The sequence below is a fragment of the Fusarium poae genome, chromosome 3 (assembly GCF_019609905.1).
Source record: "Fusarium poae strain DAOMC 252244 chromosome 3, whole genome shotgun sequence".
Taxonomy (NCBI): Eukaryota; Fungi; Ascomycota; class Sordariomycetes; order Hypocreales; family Nectriaceae; genus Fusarium; species Fusarium poae.
The window spans coordinates 8,024,514-8,044,929 of record NC_058401.1 but is presented as its reverse complement, the minus strand read 5'-3'; the positions used below and the strand labels follow the sequence as shown (position 1 = coordinate 8,044,929).

General features: G+C 41.8%; 1 protein-coding gene across 1 annotated transcript; it reads left to right on the top strand.

Annotated features, from left to right (window-relative positions):
* Positions 1-8,628: 8,628 nt before the first annotated feature.
* On the top strand, positions 8,629-9,957 carry FPOAC1_010133 (uncharacterized protein; the record flags this gene model as incomplete). The annotated part of the gene is made up of 1 exon (XM_044854528.1): positions 8,629-9,957. The coding sequence occupies one exon, from the start codon at positions 8,629-8,631 to the stop codon at positions 9,955-9,957; it is 1,329 nt and encodes a 442-aa protein (XP_044707198.1).
* Positions 9,958-20,416: the final 10,459 nt, after the last annotated feature.

The following is a 20,416-nucleotide window of genomic DNA, read 5'->3' as shown; positions in this document are numbered from 1 at the left end:
TGTTATTTAGTATCATGATAATGCCTACTGATATAAATATATCTGGCTTAATGTAAATAGACTTGCTTTTGTTATTGCTACAGTGATATGTAAACTCTATTTTTAAATTACTAATTACGATTTACCTGTATGTAAAGAATTGATTGAACTCTTCCCTCCCCTCGTTGTTTTCTGGGCCTGTTATTGGTATTTGGTGTTAGTTCCCTGTCAACTTGGGGTTGGGGTTCGTCTGTTTTCGACCCAATCACCGTTGTTGTCCTGGGGGAACGTTGTCCTGAGGGAATGGCCCGTGCACGACCCGCAACCGCCATACAATCTCGCTAACCCCAAGTGTTTGTTCAGCCAGAACAACACCCGGACTAGAGACCAGGGGCGTAAGATCGGTGCTGATGTGAAGGCTCCCTTCAAGTCTCGGAAAGCCTTTTCGCAGGTTTCGTCCCAGACGAACGGTACGTCTTTCTTTGTCAGGTGGTTCAACGGGGCTGTAAGCTTAGAGAAGTCACGGATGAACCTCCTGTAGAAGTTCGCAAATCCTGTGAAAGCTTGTACATCGGTCAGGCAGGTCGGGGTTTGCCAGTTCTTAACAGTTTCGATCTTTGCAGGGTCCATTCGGATGCCGTCTCGTCCCACGATAAGGCCTAGGAACTTGGTTTCCGTAACCATGAATTCGCATTTGGCTGGGTTTGCGAATAACCCGGCAGCTCTTAGTTTTTCAAGCACCATCTTTAATTGCTCGACGTGCTCTTCTCGGGTCCGGCTATAGATCAGGATATCGTCCAGGTAGGCAGTGCAGAATATATCCAGGTATTCCCTCAGCGCGTCATTAATGTACCGCTGGAAGGTCGCGGGGGCTCCTGTTAGGCCGAAGGGCATAACCAGTGACTCATATAATCCGAATCGGGTGCGGAATGCTGTTAGGTACTCCTGGCCTTCCTTGATGCGCAGATTATTGAAGGCCGACACGATGTCGATACGGGAGAAGTATTTCATACCAGACAGGTTATTCAGGGATTCTTTTGATCAGGGGCAGCGGGTAGCGGTCTTTAACTGTAATGTTGTTCAGGGCTCGGTAGTCTACGCAGAAACGTAGGCCACCGCCGGGTTTCTTGACGAATAGTACCGGGGAGGCTACAGGCGATGAGCTCGGGCGGATAAATCCCTTACGCAGATTCTCGTCCAGCCACTCTCGTAGGGCTGTCAGTTCGTTCCGGGACATTCCATATAAGGGTCCAAACGGCAGTTTTCCTCCTGGGGTTAGCTCGATGTGGTGGTCTCCAGATCGGTGCGGTGGTAGCTTCTCTGCCTCCTTAGGCGAGAAAACGTCTTGGAACTCTCGAAGTTCTTCCGGCAGCACGAATGCCTCTGGCTCAGGCTTAAGCAGGTAGTCCAGTTGCTTCAGGGTGACGGTGAAGAGGCGGTAACGGTCCTTCTGGCTGTATATTCGGGCGGTTCGCAGGGAAACCGGGAGGATATCCTTTCCCTCCAAGGCTGGTGGGATACTCCCTTTCATCTGGCGCATGAACTTCTTCGGGACGGTCTGTAAAGCCTTAATCCTTGTAGGCTTGGTTGGGGTGTTGCAGAATTTCTGGCAGTACGGGCTGTTAAATGTGAACGTGTGGGCCGCGAAGCCCACCTGCGGGTCGTGTTGCTTTAGCCAAGGCATTCCCAGGACAATAGGGTAGCTGGCTAGCTGGGTCACGTAGAAGATCATGCTCTTCTGCTCGTGATCGGCAATGCGGAGTCCGGCGCGGACGTAGTAGGCGACCTTCCCGCTCTCGGCAGGTCGCCCGTCGAACACTTCAATCTCGAAGGTTCTCTTCAGGGGTCTAAACTTCAGGTTCTGGGACTTAGCCCAGCTCTCGTCGATAAACCCTTTTCCTTCCGCTCCGCTATCGGTCATAGCGTAAGACGGAATTGGTTCTCTTCCGGCCACATTGAGGCTGGCAGGCAGTATCATCAGGTTCGAACGTTGGTTGTTCTCGTTCTCAATCGGGATTCCATGAACGGAGGCGGCGGACAGTTTAATCTTCGGTACAGTAGGTGCGGGGAGGGGAGCCTGGCGCCGACTTAAGACAGGCTCACCCCGTTTTCCTGGCGTCCTCGGGAGTGTCTAGATCGGCGGGAACTGGCGCGGCTGGATGTAGGCGAGTGTGGAGACGGGGGCTGGCTGGTGCGGTTGGGGCTATAAGCAAAGGCGGCTTGACGGAACCTGGTTGGGCGTGTGTCAGGTTCAGGGCAGTCGCGGAGGTAGTGGTTGGCTGAACCGCAACGGAAGCACTGGTTGTTCTCCCGTCGTTGGTTAGGGCGGTTATAGCGGCGCTGATTGCTGAGGTCCATGGGGTCTTCGGCTGGTTGGCGGTTCTCAGGGGGGCTTCTTCCCCTTCGGGGCGACGGGGATTTCTTCCTGGGCGTCAGGGGGTGTTCCTTCAGAGGCATATTCGTCTTTCGTGGCGCGGGCTGTAGGTCAGCCGCAAAGCGGCGCCGTCGGTTTTCCAATTCTTGTAGGAAGGCGGCCAGGTCGTGATATTGGTAACTAGACGGTGGGTTGTGTACCAGCATTCCGCGTAGCTCTCGGGAAACGGCTTGCTCTAACAGGGTAGGCAGGGCCTCTTCTGACATTTCTCCTTCCAGTGCAAGGCGTTGGAACTCGGCGAAGAAGGTGCTAAAATCCTTGTGAGTCTGGCGGAGGCGGAACAGTTCGGCGCGGGCATTATTAATGCGGTTCGGGTCTCCAAAAGCGCGTTCCAGTAGATTAATAATATCCTGGTAATCAGGGAGTTGGCATTCTCCGGCTTTAATATGCGGTAAGACTTGGGCATAGGCGCGTCCCTTAAGACGGCCAGTTACATAGGACATTCGGGCAAGGCGTGTCGGGAATCGATCGTGATTAGCTTTTAGTTTCGAGTGTATCTGGGAGACGAAGCGGCGCAGGTCGGTCCGGTCGCCTTCAAACTTGTCAGGGTCGGGTAATCGTTCGGTAAGACCGGTTGATTCGGCAGATCGGGAAGAAGGCGGAGGAGTCGTTCCCACAGGAGTCGCTATACGAAGCTCAGCGGGGGCGCTAGTCTCAAGGGGTTTATGGACAGTAGGTACAGTAGGTCGGGTGGCGTCGAGGGCGCGGCGTTCAGCGAGGCGGGCCTCAAAGATGTCATCATCCTTCCTCTTCAGGGCCTTCTCATGTTGTTGTTCGGTGTACTCGAGCTGGGCTCGAGCGAAGTTACGTTCAGCGGTGATTTGTTGCATGGATTGCTCGAGTCCTTGGTGTTTATCCTTCGTGTTCTGGGCCTCATTCTCTAGCTGAGATATGCGGTTCTGGGCGCTCTCGGCGTAGGTATAAACGTTCCGGAAGTACTCGAACCAGTCGTCTAGGTGTTCCGGGGCATGGTCGCGGAATGACTCAACGCTGTCCGGCAGGAAGGGCGGGAGCGGGCGGGCAGACATCGCGTTCGGTGTCCAATGATAGGAGCTACGTAGTGTCACGGGCTGAGTCCGGTGGTATAGGTAGACAGGGAACGCTTTAGGCGGAATAGGTTCTATTGCTACGGATAGGCACTGCAGGCAGGTCAGGCTCTATTAACAAGACGTAGCTCAAGGAGCTACGTTCAGGATCTGACTGGCGGTCTAACTAAGGTTACGGCGATAACGCTATCGCCACGTGATCTGATCCACTTGTGGCTCTAGGGTAGGTTGGTCTGACTTCGAGCTGTGACAAGTTTAAACGTACATGATAAGCGGGTGCAACAGACAAGCGAGTGCAACAAAAAATCCCGCAATTTACATCTTCTCAACTTAATCAATTAATTTTCAACCACCAAATATGCCAGACCCAAATATTGAGGCTAGGATTCTTCTTGCACTTCGTGCCCTTCAAAATGACCCAAAATTAAGTCTCCGACGCGCCGCAGGCATCTACCAGGTCCGTTATTGGACTTTATATCGCCGACAGAAGGGTATCCTTTCTACGCGTGATTCTATCCCAAAATCACGCAAACTATCTGATCTAGAAGAACAGATCATAGTTCAGTTCATTCTCGATCTGGATTCGCGAGGGTTTCCCCCGCGACTGCGTTGTGTTGAGGAGATGGCTAACCGATTGCTCGCCGACCGCGAGACGCCGCCTGTCGGCAAGCGCTGGGCCTCTAACTTCGTCAAGCGACACAAAGACCTCAAGACGTATTTCCCCCGTAAATATGACTACCAGAGAGCCAAATGTGAAGATCCGACCATTATTCGCAACTGGTTTAGGCTCGTAGCAAATGTAATTGCGAAGTATGGCATCCGACCTGATGAAATCTACAACTTTGACGAGACTGGCTTTATGATGGGCGTTATTGCGAGCGGAATGGTCGTCACAGGTGCTGAAAGGCGTGGAAGACCAAAATCAGTGCAGCCTGGAAACCGGGAATGGATTACAGTCATTCAGGCGATCAATGCCGAGGGCCAAGCGATCCCGCCGTTCATCATAGGTGCGGGCCAATATCACCTCGCCCACTGGTACCGAGAAAGCAACCTCCCGGGCGATTGGGCTATTGCGACGAGTCCTAATGGCTGGACAGATAACGAGATAGTCCTCGAGTGGCTAAAGCACTTCGACCGGTGTACTACCAAGCAATCAAAGAATCGCTATCGTCTCCTGATCCTCGACGGACACCAAAGTCACCACTCGGTCGACTTTGAGAGATATTGCAAGGCAAATAAAATCATCACGCTTTGTATACCGCCTCATTCGTCTCATCTGCTGCAGCCTCTTGATGTCGGGTGCTTTGGCCTGCTTAAGAAGGCTTACGGGCGAGAAATCGAGCATTTGATCAGATGCTCCGTAACCCACATTTCCAAAACCGAGTTCTTGCCGGCTTTTTACACCGCCTACCAGGCCACAATGACAGAGAAAAATATTAAAGCAGCCTTTAGAGGAGCCGGACTTGCTCCTCTCGACCCAGAAAGTGTAATCTCGAAGCTCGATGTGCAGCTGCGGACTCCAACGCCTGTGGAGGAGGTAGTTAGCCCCTCGACCCCTTGGGTCTCAAAGACCCCAAAGACTATCCTTGAAGCCGACTCTCAGCTTGAATATCTTGAAAAGAGAATCAAAAGGCATAAAAGTAGCTCTCCAGAGTCAATTCTAGAAGCATTGAGGTCTTCTTCCAAGGGAACAAAGATAGTTATGCATAAGGTTGCCTTATTAGAGGCCAGGGTCCAAGATCTTGAACAGGCAAATAAGATACTAAGCCGGCGGCGGAGGGCAAAAAGAACCCGGCTACAGAAAGGAGGGGTGATGACAGTAGAGGAAGGAAGGCAAGTAATTGATCAAACGGATGTTGATGCGCAGGCGGTGGCTGGACCATCGAGAAGTGGTGGTCAAGGAGGGCCTCCGCGAATGAAGGAAAGGCGCTGTGGAGCGTGCGGCAAGACAGGACATAATGCAAGGACCTGTCAGATACTTGTCGCTATGTCTATGGAAGAATATAGCGATTAATTTTACTTAATTAATAGTCTGTTGTGTTTTTATTGCTATTTCTATCTGAGATGTTGTGATGTTGTGTTGCACTCGCTTGTCTGTTGCACCCGCTTATCATGTACGTTATAAAATATATAATTTAAATCTAGCTATATCTAGATAATAATACTATTATTATTTAATATTATAATAATGCCTATTAATATAAATATATCTAGCTTAATATAAATAGACTTACTTTTATTATTACTATAGTAATATATAAACTCTATTTTTAAATTACTAATTATAATTTACTTATATATAAAGAATTAATTAAACTCTTCTTTCTCCTTATTATTTTCTAGGCTTATTATTAGTATTTAATATTAATTCCTTATTAACTTAGGGTTAGGGTTTATCTATTTTTAACCTAATTACTATTATTATCCTAGGGGAATATTATTCTAAGGGAATAGCCTATATATAACCTACAATTACTATATAATCTTACTAACCCTAAGTGTTTATTTAGCCAGAACAACACCTAAACTAGAGACCAGGTTATCCTTAAAGAAATACTTTAATATTAAAATCTACTTATACTATAAAAAACTAGTAAAAAACTAAGTATATATATAGAATAGTATCTATATACTATCCTCCTTAATACTTAGTATAGCTATAAAGTAAAATAGTAAATTATAATATTACTTTTTCTTAAGCTTTTACTTAATTAACTTAATATAGAAATTAAAGATAGCCTTATTAAATACTTCCTTATTAAGGTCTTTTTTCTTTTTTTTTTTTTTTTCTTTTTTCTCTATCCTTTTCTCTATTGCCCTTTATAACCTATTACTACTCTTACCTCTTTTTCTTATTAATAATAATATTAAATCGCTAAATAATATTAACTAGAGAATTTTATTACTTTTCTATAAATTAAATACTATACTTTACTTTAGCTTTATTATACTTAAGCGCCTAAATCTAAATATAATAATATAAATATTACTACTAATATATATTATACCTATTTATTATATCTAATTACTACTTTTAGCTAAATAGAGTTAATACTAACTTAATTAAATTAATATTATTAAGCTATTTAAGTATTTTATTTAATACCTTATTTAGCCTCTTTATATAATAGTTAAGCTTATACTAGAAACTCTCAGTTAGCTTATATAGCCTCTAGTTTACTTTATAATACTTATAAGGCTATATTTACTACTTAACTATAGTAAAAGCTAATAATAGCCCTGCTTAATATAGTATTAATTTATCCCTTTACTATAAGTATATTAACTATTTTATAAACTATATTTATCTTAATTTAATATTAATTTTACTTAATACCTTTACTTAATATTACTATTCTATCTTTACTTTCTTTAAATCCTTCTTATATACTTAAATAGTCTATAGTAATAAAGTATTTTTAATAATTATATTATTATTAATATATTTAATAGCTAGATTACTATTAATATTAATAGTTTTAATACTTTATATTAAATTAATAATTTAATACCTTATATATAAGGCTTTATATAATAACTAAAGTATTATATATTCCTATTTATATTTACTTTCTATCTATATTTTATATTTATTATAAGTCTTATATATAGAAAAATTTAATTTATTATAAGTTAAAAAGTAATAGCCCTTAGCCTTATAGCTAAACCCCTTATATATCTTTAGCCTAGGGATTAATATACTTCTATTTAATAGTAATTATATATTCTTATCTATTAAATCTTATAATATTTAAAGGTATTACTTTAATAATAAAAATAATACTATAAATATAATTACTACTTATAGTTACTTTTTAATAGTTTTATAATAATTATAATAATAATACTTTACTTTATTAACCTTAGGTTTAATAGCTACTTTATAGATTAAATAAAGTAGAATATTAAGCTACTTATAAAGCTAAATTATTTAGTTTATTATATTATTTTTTATAATTATATATAATAATAAGTAAATAATATTACTATTAATATAAAATATATAATTTAAATCTAACTATATTTAAATAATAATACTATTATTATTTAATATTATAATAATACTTACTAATATAAATATATCTAGCTTAATATAAATAAACTTACTTTTATTATTACTATAGTAATATATAAATTCTATTTTTAAATTACTAATTATAATTTACCTATATATAAAGAATTAATTAAACTCTTTTTTTTTCTTATTATTTTCTAGGCTTATTATTAATATTTAGTATTAATTCTTTATTAACTTAGGGTTAAGGTTTATCTATTTTTAACTTAATTACTATTATTATCTTAGGGGAATATTATCCTAAGGGAATAGCCTATATATAACCTATAATTGCTATATAATCTTACTAACCCTAAGTGTTTATTTAGCCAGAATAATACCTAGACTAGAGACCAGGTTACTGCCAATATAGGAAAGCAATAGGCCTGCCTTTAGTATATCTAAAAGCAATCTACAGCTGGTGTCTTAATTATAAGCAGATAGGGAGGTGCTGTGCAACCTTAACGAGCCTAAGAGAATAGACCAAAGAAGAGATAGTAGCTTATTTAGACTAGGACAAAGCAGAGCCTAATCGCATCGAAGCACAAGTAGCTCGAGTAACCAAGAACGGGCAACTGTTTACAAGCAGAAGAGGCATCGGTGAGCTTTAGGAAATAGCTTAGCAAGACATCGATGAATAAGAAGCCTTGTACTCAGCCATCGAAGAGGAAAAAAGTTGTATTGTGGTACAGCTCTAGCTCTAGTAGAGTTTGGAGTAAATTTGGAACTCAGATATGTCGTTGCTATTCACCTCAAGCTAATGATTTGTTGGAATAGCTGGTAAATAGGACTCGTCAAACTACTTGAGGCAGTGGAACAAGGCGTAAGGTAATCCGATAGCGGAAACAATTATACCAAAAATGGAAACTGGGACAGGACCCGTCCGCCTATTAGCCGCCGTGTGATGACGGTTTTGCGCACGGGCCTCTTTTTGTGGGGGATAAGTTGTCACGTGGTCTGATGGTCTGAGCGAATTTCGATATAATGCCCCAATTCACCGCCTTTCTAATTATTAAAACTCCACTCTCATCACCGACATGCGCTTTTCGAAACTATCCTCCGCAACCTATTAATAGTAAAAACTCAGTTTGTAATACTGGTACTCCTCCGCGCAAATGTTCGCTGAATCGAATTTGTCTGCATGTTCCTCCTCCGACTCCTCCCCGGTCATGACTCCCGCTACGGATTACGTGAAGGTTGAAAAGGGTAAACCTGGATCTCTTCCACCGCCACCCAAAACTCTACCCTCTCGTTTTTCTTCATGCGCAGTGTCTGACGCTATTCCTATTACGGGATGGGGTGAAATGGACGATGTACGTCTTGCTCCCTCGGTCCCTCCCACTTCCACTCTTCCTGAGAAGAAAACCTTCGGGTTCCTTCCCTCTGCTATTGGATATTCTGGACTTGTACAAGATGAATACCTCGCCCTACCTGCGATGGTCCGCTCCGACGTCTCATTGCCTGAGTACGAATTCTATCATTACGTTTTGTGGTGGTACCGTGTTTATCACGTACACCATCTCTCAGATGAATCCGTCTCCGATGCTCGCGTCAACGCCCTGCCTTTCGCCCTCTATGAACGCCTCGACTTTCCTATTGCCTCGTCACTCTATCAGCACCTCATGTGTCTTGGCGACTTCGAACATCACGGGAAAACTCGCTTCTTACAACCTCCTCTCTTGACAACTGACCCAGAGAATCTGTTTGGTTTGAAAAGCATGGATCTCCCTGAAATTGGATGGTCACGATCTCGTCTCTTATACGAATGGTCTACTTCTCCGTCTTTATTTCGACATCTTCGCCGTGTCTCCGATCACATGTTTCCTAACCTACCCTCAGAACATCTACCGTTCAGAAAGTCTTCTCATGAGTTAGACCATACCAATCTACTTAATGAACCTGGTTGTTTCTGCGACTTGAGACATCGCTCTCAATTCCTTTCCTCTCTGCAGTCGGTTGTTTCCTCGTCCTCTCCCCTCGCCATGGAGAAATTCAGTTATTCTGAGTTACTTCAACTCGCCTCCTCAATTGGACATAGGTTACGTCCCGTCTACACCGCTCGCGTCTTTGATCGTTCCCCAAATGGTAGTCTTTTACAACTGACTTTCAATTCGTATTTACATCATACCACTGTGCACGAATGTGTTAGTTTGGACTCTATCGTACATGATCGAACCCGCCCTTCTTTGCCGGATCTTGGCTACGTCCCCGACTCGTCTCCTCATCTCTCTGCCGCCCTCCGTCTTGATTTTCAACCGTCCATACCAGATGCTGTTTTCCGTGATCTCGACGTCCTGGCTGAGTGTTATGAGGTTTCGTGTTCCGCCCATTCCTATTGGAATAGGTTTAGAGACACAGCCCCTCTACCGCTTCGTTCCAGCTACTTCCGCGCTAGAAAGTTCTTGAGTACGGTTTCTCTCACAGATGTTCTTCTTCCTGAGTAAAACCTTTCTCTACTCGCGACATGACTTTTGTCTTCTTTTCTCTCTTCTCTTTCTCATCATGAGATAAGCGCCCTCCTATGGTTCGTATAATGGTACACCTCTTCTGGCCCTCTGCCGTGTTCCTAGTTATCAGTGTGTTCCCTCTGTTAGCTCTCGGTAACGACCGCTCTTGGAATTGTTTCCCCCGCATTTACAAACGGGGCTAGAAAAGAAAGGTTGGGAAGAGCAGTAGGGCTTTCTTTTGTGTAGAGTGGACGAAAAGCGGGATACGTGGATAGCTTAGCATAGCTATAGGCCCTATGAGCAAGGTGGCGATTAACGCAATGTTAACCAAGAGGTTGCCAATTAACTCAACCTAATTCAATGGAGCCTATTCTTACTAATTAACTAACTCAATATTATCACGATATTGAGTTAGTTGCGTTAGCAAGGTTAATTAAGTATTATAGTAATGTTCCTAGAATCCAGTGCCAGGTATTACAGCTCGAAGTCAGACCCACCTACCCTAGAGCTACAAGTGGATTAGATTACGTAGTAATATATTATCGCTGAGACTTTAGTTTACTAACTACTTATTAGCTAGCCAGGAGGGAGTACTAACTAAGTAAGCTTAGTTAGCTATAAAAGTATAAGATAAGGCAAAAAGTATAAAATAACCTTATATAGGCTATTATTATGAAATTATAACTTTTACTTATTAAAATTAATAACTTCTAGGATATTAATTAATAAAAAAGTTATATATTATATTTATTAAAATTATACCCTTATAATTAAATCTAAGAGCTATTTAGGCTATTATTTTTTTATATTAATAACTTTACTATAGTTTTAATTATAATACTGCTAATTACTAAAAAAAGCTATTAACTCTTTATATTATTAAAGCTTAATATATTAGCTTTACTTATATATTTATTAGCTATATTATTAAAAGACTTAAGGTTATAAATACTATAGATTATAAGAATATTATTAATCTTAAGATAAAGTGCTTATAATAATTTATAAATAAGGAAAAAAAAGCTATTATATATTATATTATTTAGATAGAAAAGTTAAGCCTATTTATCTTTAAATAGAAAATAGAAAATATAGTATTTACTCTATAGTATTATTATAATCTTAATATAAAACCTATAAATAAGATATAATACTTTTACTTTTATAATAATTATCTTAAGCTTATAAAATTAATATTAAAGTTAAGAAAAGCTTTATATATTAAATATAAAGAAGGCAGTATTAATAATATAAAGGAATAGTTTTAATACCTTAGTAATATAATAGTAAAGTATAATATTAATATATTAAAGACTTAAAATATAAATAAAGTAAAAGTTAAAATTAAAATATTATAAAATAAAATAAAATACTTTATTATATATATTAAGAAGAAATTAATAATAAAGATATTTTCTTTATAAAATTATAAGACTTATATAGTTATTAGCTTAAGTAATATAGCTAATATAATAATACCCTTTTAATTAATCTTTAAGTTATTATTAATACTTAAGTAAGTATTTATTAAAAGTAATTTTAATATATACTTTACTTAATTAAACTTAATATTCTTAAGTATAATAATAATACTTAAGTAAATAAAGTACTTTAATTAATACTTATAAGAAAAATTTATTACTATATAGTAATATTAGCTTAATTTTAAAAAGTAATTTAAATATAATAAATACTTTTAGAATATAAATAATTACTTAATTACTTATAATATACTTCTTATAGTAAGGCCTAATAATAAGGCTATATAGTAGCTATTTATTATTAATAGCTTTATAGACTATAGCTTATTTAAATTATAAAAATATATAATAAAGTTTAATATTCTTATAGTATTTTTTCTGCCTTATTTAATATATATACTCTAGTTAATAAATATAAGTATATTTTAATTTCTAAAGGAAATATATTAAAAGAAGCTTTATAAAGTATTATAAAAAGGAAATTTTACTTTTAGCTAATATATCTTTATAGAAGCTTTTTAAGTATATATTTTCTTAATTAGCTTTTATTAAAAAAGGCCCCTTTTTTTATTAAAATTAAGAGATCTTTAATAAAGACTTTATTATTATTTATATTATCTTAGGCTTTTAAAAAATAAGTATTTATTTTCTTATAGACTAATTTACTATAAAATATCTTTTTAAAAAGTAATTTAAGAAAAAAAAGACTTTTATATTTACTTATTTTTTACTTTTTTTTTTAAATATATAATTTTATATTACTTTTAGTATTATTAAGATTATTAATAAGTAATATTATAATATCCTTAGTTCTTTTATACTTATAGAGCTTTAGTATATTTATAATATTATTTATAAAGCTATAATACTTAAGGATATTATTAAAAAGTATATAGATAATTAAAGAATTTATATTAAAAAGTAATATTATAAAAGAAAGTAAGGCTACTATATAAAGATTATTTTTAACTTTATTTTTATAGTATTACTATAAGATTTATAAAATTAATAAGAGGAAATTATTATTAATAATAAAAAAAAGTAATATAAGTAAAGTATATAATTTATATAATTTATTATTATTAAGGAGATAAATTGCCTTAAGGATAAATAATAAGAAAATAAAGAAGTTATTATTAATAGTATATTAAAGAGGCTATAATTTAAATAATAATTAAAGTATATAGAGAAGTAATATAACTATTTATCTATAGATATATAATATTTATAAATAACTTAAGTATTAAAAGAAGAGACTAATAGCTATATAATAAATATATAACTCTTTAATAATATATATAAAGCTATTTATAAAGTATAATATATTATAAAGCCCTTTAGTATTATTAATCTTATTAGCTTTCTTTATAGTAATAATATAATTACTTTTAACTTTATATAAGTATATAAATATAAGGAAATAAATAAAAAAAATAAAATTCTTTTTATAATTAAAATTACTAATAGTAATAAAGTTAAGATACTCTTATTATTACTCTATATACTTAACTCTAAGTTATTATTATTTATACTTTTCTTAACTCTTTATCCTTATTAATACTATATATAGCTTTATAAATTACTTTATAATATTATTAAGGAAATAAGAATAATATAAAAAGATAGCTTTATTAGTTAAGAAAATAGATATATAATATATTTTAATAAAAAAGCTATTTTTTTTTTACTAAAGTATTATTAAAGCTATTATAATTATTTCTTTTATTTTAAAATAGTTAATAAATTAATAGAAGCTTTAAATTATACCTTTTTATTAATTTAAGCCTATTTTAATAAGATTTAAATATTATTTAATTAAAAAAAAATAATATTTTAATATAAATTATATTAAGTAAATATCTTCTAGAATATCTTATACTTTTTACCTTATCTTATACTTTTATAGCTAATTAAGCTTACTTAGTTAATACTCCCTCCTGGCTAGCTAATAAGTATATAGTTGATGCATGAAGGCATCGTCATATCAATTGACCGGGTAATTCAGTTGCCCGATCCGTAGTTTACCCGGATTAGCCGGATGAGTCAGCGAGATCTGTGCCCTTACGGCACAGATTCTGACTTAGCCAAATACGAATCATGCACCTTACGATAACTCACCCTGACCCTAGGCGTGATCTGTTATCAAATGGTAGCAGCTACACGTTTATCACGATCCCTATCTTCAATTTACTGCAGGCTATCAAGCCTATATCAATCTTCATTCTATCTGATTTCCAATCAGTGAAAAAACCATACAAAGACCTCCGGAAACACTCATAAAGAGCCCAAGCTGAAGTATCTTGGTGGTCCTCTATTCCATCAAGATATCACCCTTCATCAATCGATCATATCAATCTTCAATCGATTCTATCGTAATCCGCAGGATTACATCCCCTATCAACGCCACATAACGCACGCCAAGGCCCGAAATAGCCTTTTCTTTCATCTTCGCCTAACCTTATTACCTCCTTGCCCCTGTTCACGATCAATTACGCGCCCACAAGAAAAAATAAAAAAACACGATAAGTCCTCCTGAGGTATCAGCACGCCTGGGGAAGGATAATTCCTTACGAATAGCCAGGTCTTACGAGTGATTCTCAGAAGGGGTACCCCTGGCGGAGCGCTGAAAGGTTAGGAGTGTGCAAGGAGTGTGAGAGAGTGATAAGTGTGAAATTCTGTGGCAGATCAGTCATAAGTCTTTAACATTATATTGCAATCAGGGGGAGCTTGAAGGATTTGTCAACATCACCGTTTTTTCCGAAACCGATTGACGGGTTGAACCGTCAGACATAGCCCGTTCTCCCGAAGAGAACACCCCCTTGCCAGGTAGAGTGCAGTGTTCACGGCGGGACGATTCCTCATTGCAACGACAGACAGGTGACGCCCATCACCGTTAGACCATTACAACACAAAGAAGCTGCATCTGCTGTTTGGCGACAATTGATTCCTTCTTACCCCTTATATACCTTCCCGCCTAACCGGTCAACAATATGGCCAAAGAACCGGGAGAGCCCGATTCGGGTGACGAAGGCAGCGATCACGTCACTGAGCAACCTGCCCGCAGCAGCACCGCACGTCGCGATAGCTTCTATCTTCCTGATAATGAGATTGCTCGCGACATCGAATTGCTGAGAAAGCATGACAAGGTGGTTAGATGGGGAATCCGCTTCCTCCGATTGATTGAAGAATATGGTACCCCTGCTGTACTAGACACCGTAACTATCTGGGATCTGGATGTCATGACACAGATCCGCAGTTTCACAGCATCACTGGTGGATGCTGATCCCCTTGCTCGTGAATTACTGGACAATCCCCGTGCTAAGGTGTCTCATCTATCCTCAATGGAATGGTGGAGAACATCGATCAACAGACAACTTTCGTTCAAACCTATTAATGAGTTCAGTGCTAAACCGCTGAGTACCATCCGCCGACCCAAGACTGGCGAAGTCCCTCAGCCTCCCATCTCTGACGATGAAGGTTCAGATCATGAGAGCGACGAACGTCGTCGACGTGAGGAAGAAAAGGAAGAGGCTGAACGCCGTCGCCGTGAATCCACTGGAGTTACCAACACTTCGCGTACTACCGACTCTGACCCGGCCAAGAAGATCAAGAAGGAATCTCTCGGAGTCTTCCACCCAGGCCATCCTGATGATGTAGATAACCGTGGATTGGTGACTACCAGCACAGGCAAGATCATTTACACTGACGTTCATACGTTCTGTGAGCATGTGCAGCTCTTCAAGCGATACGGCAATTATGTGCTTACTGACCATTACCTCGGGATGCTCGCGGGGAATGCCAGCGCATGGCTCATGGCGGAACTTGACCATACAGCCCGTCACCAAGTGCTGAACGCATCAATTACTGAATTCTGCCAAATCCTGACCAAACGATTTAAACGCACGGAAGCTGAACTGGTCAAGGAACTTCATCAAGCTCGCTATACACCGCGGCAAGTCGAGAACGGCGTCACCCTAGCCCAATGGGCCCAGCGAAAAGCCGGTATTGCGAAGCAACTCGGTCAGAAAGAGACATCTATTGTCCATACCCTGTTCAACCTTATTGACCCAGAAATCTCGCGCTTCCTTAGTCACCCAGATGATGATACTAAGCTGACAGACTTTATCAAGCAGTGCGAGGATCGCCGTGCCGCCATCCGCAACGTGGTGAAGCGTAGCTCGGGGAGTAACTCATCCAATGGCCGTAACCGCCAGGACTATGCTCCCTCTTCCTACGATAGCCGCCCCCGAGACGACCGGCCCCGCGATAACCGCTCCTCCCGAGGGTATCGAAGCTACGACGGTGGTCGTTCTTCAAACTCTCGCGGCAACCGAAACGATCGATACCGTGGTGACAACCGCGATGAATACAAGGCCCAAGACAAGGACCGTCGACAGTCATCGTCCCGTGATGATGACCGCCAGCCTCGTCCTCCTAGAGAAGGCGACTATATCCGTCGAGAACAACAGGAGAAGAAGGTTCACTTCGAAAAGAAATACCAAGCCATTGAGACTCCTCAACCTGAACCGGATGACCGCGGTCATGATGAGCAAGGCTTATGGGAGCAGGATTGTCCAGACCCTGAAGATGACGGCTACGAATCTGACCGTTATTCTACGTACTCATACGGTTCACAAGACGCTTACCTCGTGGTACTTGGCGACACTACGCCCAATGGATCGCGACAGGAGACGTCAACCACCAAACCATGCTACAGGTGCAGCAAGTGTAAGCGCAGCTTTCCCAGCCGCGCCCTGTTGCGTGAGCACGGAAACCTCGACACATGTATCAAGCCTCAACAACTCAAGGAGGAAGAACAGATTCTAGCCAAACCAAAGCGCTGTCAGGCTTGCTTCAGGGACTTCCCCTCAAGAAACAAAGCTGCATAAGCACCTTCGCCAGGGATGCGAAGCTGGGGCTGAACCGTTGAATGGATACGAAGCCGTCACGTCGTCGCTATTCAAGCCCGTTCCGCGGACTATTGATGGAAGCTATACACATCTTAGATTCCCCGCCAAGGCAGACCGAAATGGCCCGACGGTCTCTGTCTGCGCTGACACAGGATGTGGTAAACCAGTGGTCAGCCGCCGCTGGTTGGAAACACTCAAGCACTCAATTGAGACTAAGCCACCGGTCTACATCCGAGGCGTGAACGATGTTATCGGAAAACCTCACACTGAATGGGCAACCTTCTCTTTCTTCGTGGACGGCACTCGTAAAGACGGTTCTGAAGCTGGAACCGCAGAATTCTCTTGCGGCGCCTGGGTACAGGACGGGTTGCCTCCTTCAGGCCCTGCAGCACTGTTGGGCAACGCCTGGATGGTCCCGTACGACATCAACGTTCTCAATACAGAAGGTCGCCTTGAGTGCAAATCGCTTACCGACTTCTATATTCCTTTTGATGTGTTTCAAGTCAAGCGAAAGGTTTCCCGCCGAGTCATAGCCGCACGACCGATGACTGTCCCTGCCGGTGAAACACGACTTATTCCGGCCGCTTGGAAGGAGTTACCTAAAGACCGAAGCTTTGCCTTCTTTGGAACTACCACTGGAACTGTCGGCGGATTGATCGACAGGAAATCTACACCTGGTGTCGTGTTCGTTAACGATACATCATCAGATGTACAAATCCAACGCAAGCAGAAGCTCGGCAATATCGAAGAATGCGACGACCAGGAAGTCTACTTCTCAACTACATGGAAATCCGCCCTGGGAGCAGTCGCCTTGAGTTCGTTTATCGGTGTGGCAAACGCTGCCGAGGAACCGGCACCTACCCCCAGCGTTGAGAGCGACCAACAGCCCAAGGGCGCGTTGCAAGCACTGTCATCCTCCTTTGAACTGACCCCTGATGTCGCTGCTGTGGCTTCTGGAGAAGTTGACGTGAAATCAACCGCTCCACCTGTGACCATGATGCCTCCAGTATCGTCCTTGGGAGAGGCCATTTTGGCAGATATCGCCGACGCTACGAAGGATTGGAAGCAGAGAAAGAGACAGGTGGTCTCAAACATGGAATGTTTTCTGGCGGCCGAATCGGAAATGGCGACCCCAACACCGCCAGATGTCGATAGCGCTGTCGACGACACTGCAGATATTCCATCTCCAGTACCATACCAAACTCAGGTTCAACGACAACCTAATCTCTCTGAGGTCACTCTGGAGAACGGCATGCATATCTATGCTGATGATCAGGCATTTTCGGGATCCGTCACCTCTCTGGTAGACCGCTATGCCTCCGTTTGGATTGACACCGGTCTGATCAAAGTAGACAAAGATGAAGAGATGACTGTCCCTCTCATTGAGAATTGGTATGAACACAAGGTGTCTCAACGACCATATGCGTGCGGATTGAAGGACCAACGCTTCATCGACGAAGTCTTCGATAACCTTCACCGACAAGGAAGAATGGAGTGGGTTAAACAACCTACGCCCTTCTCAGCACCTGTCTTCGTCGTCTGGCGAACAGTGGATGGTAAACCCAAGGGGCGTGTTGTGGTTGATCTGCGTGCCTTGAACAAGGTCACTATGCCCGATTGCTACCCACTTCCTCGCCAAGAAGACATCATCGGTTCTCTGCGAGGGGCTACCCACATCTCCGCTGTCGACGCCTCAGCCTTCTTCCACCAATTCGGAGTTACTCTAGAGCATAGAGATCGTTTCACGATCACTAGCCATCGCGGTTTAGAACGTTCAACAGTTGCGCCAATGGGATTCCGCAACTCGCCAGCCTACGCTCAGAGATACATGGATCGTCTCCTACGCCCCTTTCGTCACTTCTGTCGAGCCTTTATTGACGATGTGATTATCTTCTCGCGGTCCGCAGAAGAACATCTTCGACACTTGGAAACTATCTTGAAAACCTTTACAGCAAAGAACATCTCGATTAACCCCAAGAAAAGCTGGATCGGCTACCCAAGTGCACAAGTCCTTGGCTTTCGAGTCGACTCTCTCGGCCTTTCGACTACAGCAGAACGAGTCGCGTCCTTCGCCAAACTTGACTTCCCTTACCAATTGTCAGCTCTGGAGCAGTATATTGGCGCCACAGGCTATATACGTCACCTAATACCCTACTATGCCCAGCTTATCGAGCCATTGCAACGCCGAAAAGTTGCTCTGCTTGCAGCCGGAAGACAGAAGGGTAAAGTCGTTGACGGTAACCCCAGTCGGCGCAAGGCATTCACTAAGGCCACTCACTACGAACCAACGGAAAAGGAGAGACTGTCGTTCCAATCGGTACAAGCCGAGATTTCTTCCGGTAAAGGCCTGTGTCACCTTGATCCCAAAAAGCGACTGTTTCTACAGCTGGATGGAAGCCTCCAAAGAGGTTTCGGAGCCGTGTTGTTCCATGTCAAAGACGGATATATTTGGAAAGAGGGAACACTGATCCCACCGAATGTGGTCTTACCTATCTGCTTTATCAGCAAGACGCTTACTGGCGCAGAATCAAGATACGGCCCAACGGAGCTTGAGGTTGCAGCACTGGTGTGGGCTGTGAAGAGGTTGAAGGCACACATTGGTTCATCAGAAGGTTCTCTCACAGTGTTCACAGATCACTCAGCGACAAAGCCCATTGTGGAACGTACATCTCTGGAGACGTCTAGCACTGACCGGGCCAACCGAAAGCTCGTTAATGCGTCTATCTACTTATCGGAGTTCAACTTACGAGTGTTCCACATTCCTGGAATCAAGAACTTTATCCCAGATGCCCTGAGCAGGCTCAGTGCACCAGAAACCGACTTGAATGCCGTCAGACATAGACCTGACTATACTGCGCTAGATGATGTGCTTGTCTCGATTGAAACAATGATATCTGATGAAACAAAAGCGCGATTTCAGAAGGGATACTTGGAGGATACCAAGTACAAGCCTGTTATCCAAATGCTCCTCAACAATACGCCTGATGATCCCGAAATCACAGTTGAACGACTGAACGGCGAGGACGCCGTTGAAGCTTCGAAGCGCGGCGTACCGTTCGCATTACGACAAGGCCTGTTATACCACGAAGCTACAGATGGATACGTGAGACTGTGCATCCCTAAAGCCATGACAGATGATGTATTGAAAATGGCTCACGACGATCGCCATCACTATGGCGTTGACCGCATGACAAGGGAACTGTCAAATCTGGCTATACCAAATCTCACATACCTTATCAAGAAGCATATCCATGGATGCAAGGCCTGTTGCCTGGGGCAGACTAACCGGCAACAGCGCATTGGGAACTACCTTCCTATCCGCCCACCAGTATTACCTATGCAAACGATCACCATCGACTTCATCACAGACATGCCTCCTGTGGAGAGCAGAGGAACCCCATGGGCGCTTGAAGGGTTCGATACCTTTGATCAGTTGCTTACAGTATCCTGCCCTGCCAGTAAGCGTACGCTTCTTATCCCAGGGTATGCAACATACTCAGCCGCCAACTGGGCCACGGTGCTGGCACGACAACTCCTACTCGCCGACTGGGGAATGCCGCGCGTTATCATCTCAGATCGCGATCGGAAGTTTACCTCTCCCTTTTGGAGGCAGCTGTGGGCTGAGTTTGGCACTCGCCTCGCCATGACTACGGCGTATCACCCGCAGGCCGACGGCTTATCGGAACGCAAGAATCAGACTGTTGAAATCGCTATCCGCTTCTACTATATCGAGCATCCACATGCAAACTGGACTCATCTGCTCCCAAGCCTTCAATGGTCATTGAACGGAGCGCTGAACGCGGGAACGAAGATGTCGGCGCATGAGTATATCTACGGATTCAGACCCCAGAGCGCCTTAGATGCCATTACGCCAATGGAAGTCACGCCCGACCTCCCGTTCCTGCGGGAAGCAATGCGAAGAGAAGCACAGCTGGCGATGGATTTCGCGGCTATGCGAGGCAAACGAGCGTACGACAAGAACCACAAGCCGATCATCCTGAAGGCAGGTGACCGCGTCTACCTACGTCTTCACGATGGCTACCATTTGCCAGGAAAACCATCCAG